General features: G+C 45.3%; 1 protein-coding gene across 2 annotated transcripts; it reads left to right on the top strand.

Annotated features, from left to right (window-relative positions):
• The first annotated feature begins 770 nt into the window (after window positions 1–770).
• Window positions 771–4,902, top strand: LOC128436886 (uncharacterized). 2 transcript variants are annotated; one of them, XM_053418796.1, is made up of 8 exons: window positions 771–2,608; window positions 2,687–3,653; window positions 3,773–3,815; window positions 3,930–4,001; window positions 4,139–4,216; window positions 4,367–4,423; window positions 4,565–4,648; window positions 4,760–4,902. In XM_053418796.1, exons 1-2 carry the CDS (start codon window positions 1,490–1,492, stop codon window positions 3,650–3,652), a joined length of 2,085 nt encoding a protein of 694 aa, XP_053274771.1. In that variant the 5' UTR covers window positions 771–1,489; the 3' UTR covers window position 3,653; window positions 3,773–3,815; window positions 3,930–4,001; window positions 4,139–4,216; window positions 4,367–4,423; window positions 4,565–4,648; window positions 4,760–4,902. The 2 variants fall into 2 exon arrangements, with proteins under 2 accessions (XP_053274771.1, XP_053274770.1); XM_053418795.1 differs by having other exon boundaries at window positions 771–3,653.
• Window positions 4,903–5,110: the final 208 nt, after the last annotated feature.

Raw genomic sequence — 5,110 nt, 5'->3', positions numbered from 1 at the left:
TCAGTGGAGGTGCTTCGGGAGCCCCCTCCACCTCAGGTGAATCAAGCACCACCAGCACCAGTGGACAGGGCGAGGAGGCTAGCTGTAGCGATCCACCCATGGAGACAGCACAGATGGTGGAAGGGGGTGACGGTAGTATTAGCCATGAACAGGGAGGAGGAGATGATGAGTCCGAACCCGAGGCTCATGGACTGAGTGAGCCGCTGCCGGTGCACCAGGTAAGCAGCTATTAACATAAGGATAATACGTTTAGATGATGGATTTGAATTTAGCCAGCCGCAGCGATATGAAAATGATGCGTAATAGATGTGACAAACGGCTATGCTAATATGCTAATGAAAATGCTAGATGAGTAGTCATGCTGCACGCTATCATGCCTGACGGATAAGCAAGCACACAGCATAGCCCCACGATACACGCCGTTCACAGGTGGAATGCTGTAATAATAGTCGTTGGAAAGTTTTTATTACCACGTAGTATTACACTACTATGGCATTACACCAGGGATGCCGGGGTGGCGGCCCGCGGGCCGGATCCGGCCCGACTGTATGTCACATCCGGCCCGCGGGTGATAAGGGTCGAATATTTTTTAGTATTTGATTTTTTTTGAAAAAAAAAAAAAGTACTAAGATGTCCAGAGGGTCAGTGAATGGGTCGCGGTGGGACATGTGACAGTTCTTGACAAATGGCTGTGGGGCTGTGCGGAATGACGGGCTCTCATTGGCTGGTTGTTGGTGGCTCAGGGGTTAATGAGGAAGCGGAGGGAGAACACGAGTGTTGATGTGAGGAGTGAGGAGACGACGCACGGACATCTGAATGAAGTTTTGAAAATAGCCGCTGCTCAGAAACTTTCCCCGACATCGACAAGCTGGTGAAAGTTAAAAGGTGTCTGGCTTCAACAAGAAGCTGAAGTAGGCTGGTCTCCCCATTTATCATAATCCAGTGTGTTATGGGTGGGAGGGAATAAAAGGGGTTGGGGTGGACTGATAGCCAGGCTGGTGCCATATAGTCATATGGGTGTGTGGAAATATGGGTTGGGGTTGACTGGTGATGACTGGCAAAGTTAATATGCCTTATCTGTTGTTGAGCCAATTTAATCTTTTTAGATAGCTCATATTTGGCTAATTTTTCAAGAACATTTTTGTTTTACTTATTCCTACTGGATATTCAATCACATGGCCTATTGTTGGACTACTTTATTCTGGCGCTTACTTTCTGAGACTCGTTTAGACCTACTGGCCTTCTTTTAATTTGCCAGACTGTTGAGGCAGATGTTGACTACTTTTGCCGTCCAGACCGTGCTACACTGCAAACTTTTTTGAACCACCATCCAAAGCAAGATGCTCCAAACACAATAGGAAAGGTCTTCACAAACAAAGGAGGTACAAGCAGGAAGTGGCTGACATACTGTGATCAACGTCCTGCTTTATTTTGTTTTGTATGCTTGGCCTTTAGCAAGCCCTCTGATAACAGTGTATTCATTACTGGAATGTCTGACTGGAGACATGCTCACCAGAGAGCAGAAGAGCATGAAAAAAGCATGGCACATAGAGCTTGTGCTGAAGCTTATTTTCTAAACTGCTCAAAATCTGACATAAACAGCCTGCTTAGAGGAAGACAGCTAACTGCTCATAGAGAGCAGATCAAGAAGAGACGGCAGGTGTTAGACCGTGTGGTGGAAGTGGTCAGAGTGATTGGAAAGAGGGGGCTAAGCTACAGGCATGAAGACAATGAGGCTGCTTATACTCTAGAGGACAGCAGCCTTGATCATGGCAACTTTTTGGAGATGATACTTTTGCTGGGGAAATATGATGTGGCATTGAAAGAACATCTCAGTGACATAATTCATAAAAGCAAAAAGCTCCATGAATCTGCATCAGGCTCAAGAGGCAGGGGTTCCCTTGTCACTCTGCTGTCTAAATCGACTGTCAACTCAGTGATTGACACAATCCTTAAGATGATCAAAGACAACATCGGCACGGAAATTCAAAAAGCCGGCATGTTTACTGTACAACTGGACACAACACAGGATATCACAGCACAAGACCAGTGCTCAGTTGTGCTTCGGTACGTCACTGATACTGTACACGAGAGGCTTGTTGCTGTGGTAAGGTGCAGTTCATCCACAGGAGAGGCCTTTGTTCAGTTGTTGAGTGATGTGCTTGATGGTCTGAACTTAGACAAAAGCCTCTGCATCGGAAATGCCACAGATGGAGCTGCCAACATGCAGGGAAGATACAGAGGCTTCTCTTCACTCTTGTCATCACAATCTCCTCACCATGTCCATGTGTGGTGCTACTCTCATGTGCTCAATCTCGTTCTTTCTGACACCATTGAAATTGTGATAGAGAGTGGATCTCTTTTTCATCTCCTGAATGACATCGCTGTGTTCATCCGAGAATCTCATCAGAGAATGAACGTATGGGAGAAGGAAAGCCACAGCAGCAGGCACAAGCGCATAGGACCCATTGGAGAGACACGCTGGTGGGCAAAGCATGATGCCTTAAAGAAAGTGTTTGGCTCATTTGGGAAACCGCAGGACTGTCTCTACATTGATGTTCTGTGCACCCTTTCAGCCATTCAAGACCAGACGACAGTGAAGTCAAATGTAAGATCCAAAGCAAGGGGATACAAAGATGGCCTTCTCAGACACGAGACCATCCTGACCGCGCAATTATTCTTGCAGATATTTGAGAAGACCACCCCACTATCCAAATACCTCCAAACAGGCGGGATGGACATCCTCTCTGCCCACAGGATGGTGATGTCCACACACAAGGCCCTTAAGGAGATGGGAAGAGATTTCCAGACAGTCAAGGATGCAACAGAGAGTTTTGTGAAGTGGGCAAATGACAAGCTGGAGGAGCAGGATGAGGAGATGGGCATGGAGGTGGAGGTTTCACTACCGCAGAGGAGGCCAAAGAAGAAGAAGTCCATGCCAGGAGAGATGGCCCAGGATGAAACTTCCAATGACCCAAGCAAGACGTATGAGGTTAAAGTCCATAACCAAATTATGGACACCGTTATTGAGGCCATGCAAAGACTATTCCTCGATAACGGCAATCTGTATGCGGACCTCTCAATTCTGGACCCCCAAAACTTCCCAGATATCAAAACCAGTGGTCTTCCTGAGTCTGCACTGAAAGACCTAAGCAGATGTCTCATCAAATTTAACAATTCGGCAACCATATCAAATTTACAATCTGAACTTGAAAGCTTGGCAAGCCAGTGGGACATGCTGAAGCGTCCACCACTAGATGAGTACACATCCCGTACTGTGGAGGAAGGACCTGGGGGAGACCCAGAGGAGATGAAAATTGTCAGCAAAGCCTGTGCCTCATGTAAAAACTGCCCCCTGTGTTGCTACCAGATTCTCCTCAGATTCAACCTGCTCACAGACGCATACCCTCTTCTTTCTCTGTCCTACAAATATCTGCTGACACTCTCAGTGACACAGGTAGCCTGTGAAAGATCATTTTCAACTTTGAAATTCATCAAGAGCAGGCTGAGGAGCAGCTTATCTGCTGGTAAATTGGAGGCCTTCATGCTGATGTCCACAGAAAAGGACATCCTCATGGGATTGGACACAGACAGTGTCATAGACAGAGTGGCCGAAAAAAGTGAACTGCTTCGGAAGCTCCTACTCTACTAAAGTAAGACAATATTTTTAATATCAGTTTAGTTTTGTTTCTCTTCAAAACTACCTATACTTGATAGTAAGGAATAAAAGGCATAACACTTTCATTGTTGATTGTCTTCTTTTTCCTTTTAGGAAGCCTCTGTCTCAGGTTGTGGCGACGACTTGCTTTCACAAAGTAAGTATTATAGTTATGGAAATTAATGTAATTGTTTGGCTTGAAATTAAAACTTTTTCCCTTTCCCCCCCTTTAACATGCATTACATCCTTTTCTGTTATTTACTGTTTTTAGGGTTCCATTTCAGGATTGTGAGATTGGATTGTGAGGATTGTTTTTGGAGATCGACAGACGTTTGGTTTCTGGGTAAGTGAGAAGAAATCAATCTGATTCAAACACAAACGCACACAAGCACACACACACACACACACACACACACACATGTAATGTATTCAAGTCTCACTTCTCTGTGTCTTCCTCTTTATGAAATCCTGTCCCTCTAGGGCTTCACATGTACATAGTTCTTACTGGATTGACGGGGTTTGTGAGCGTTGGTTCCGGTGAAGTCAGCTATTCACCAAGTGAGTAAACATTTACACCTCACCAGAACATAATAAACGTGTTGCAAACCAGATTTTTTATGAGCTTGTATGTGCTTAACATCAAAGTGTGCATGCAACCCCCTCCTCTTCTCTATCTGTGTGTGTGTGTGTGTGTGTGTCTATCTGTAGGTTTCATGAGCGTTTGATGGACTGTAGTCGGTGTAGACAGACAAGGCTATGCACCAAGTGAGTAAACATATAAACATATACACATTACCACAACATAAAAGTGTTACAAATCTGATGTTGTATGTGCCTAACATCAGAGTGGGTATGTCCCCCCCCCCCCCCCGCTCTGTGTGTGTGTGTGTGTGTGGCTATCTGTAGGTTTCATGAGTGTTTGATTGACTGTAGTGTGTGTGCCCAAAGAGCTGATTGGAACTGAAGAGCGCAGACAAGGCTATGCACCAAGTGAGTAAACATATCCACATTACCACGACATAAAAGCGTTAAAAATCTGATGTTGTATGTGCCTAACATCAGAGTGGGTATGTGCCCCCGCCCCCTCTCTCTCTGTCCAAGGAGCTGATTGGACTGAAGAGAGCAGATAAGGCCAGTTCATCGGCAGCTGCCAGGGGCTCTCTTCTCTCAACGTCCAGGTTTTCTGCCAGCTATCATGACAAATTTATAGATTCATTTTAAATAAACAATTGAGTGTGAAGTCACTGCACATTTCCTGGTGTTTTTTTGGTACCTGAAAGAGAGTTTTTTTAGTTAAATTGTGCACCTTTTCCACTAGGCCAGAACGTTTGTACATTTAGAAGACATAAGTTACGTCAATTTAATGGCAGATGTGCTCCGCTAATTATGTGGGCCGGTCTGAGCCAAAAAATGCCCGGGCCGTTTTGTTCTCCCAGTCCAGCCCTGCCTGTA

The sequence above is a fragment of the Pleuronectes platessa genome, chromosome 3 (genome assembly GCF_947347685.1).
Source record: "Pleuronectes platessa chromosome 3, fPlePla1.1, whole genome shotgun sequence".
Classification (NCBI taxonomy): domain Eukaryota; kingdom Metazoa; phylum Chordata; class Actinopteri; order Pleuronectiformes; family Pleuronectidae; genus Pleuronectes; species Pleuronectes platessa.
Note: the sequence above shows the minus strand (reverse complement) of the source record. Positions and strands in the feature narration are given on the sequence as shown.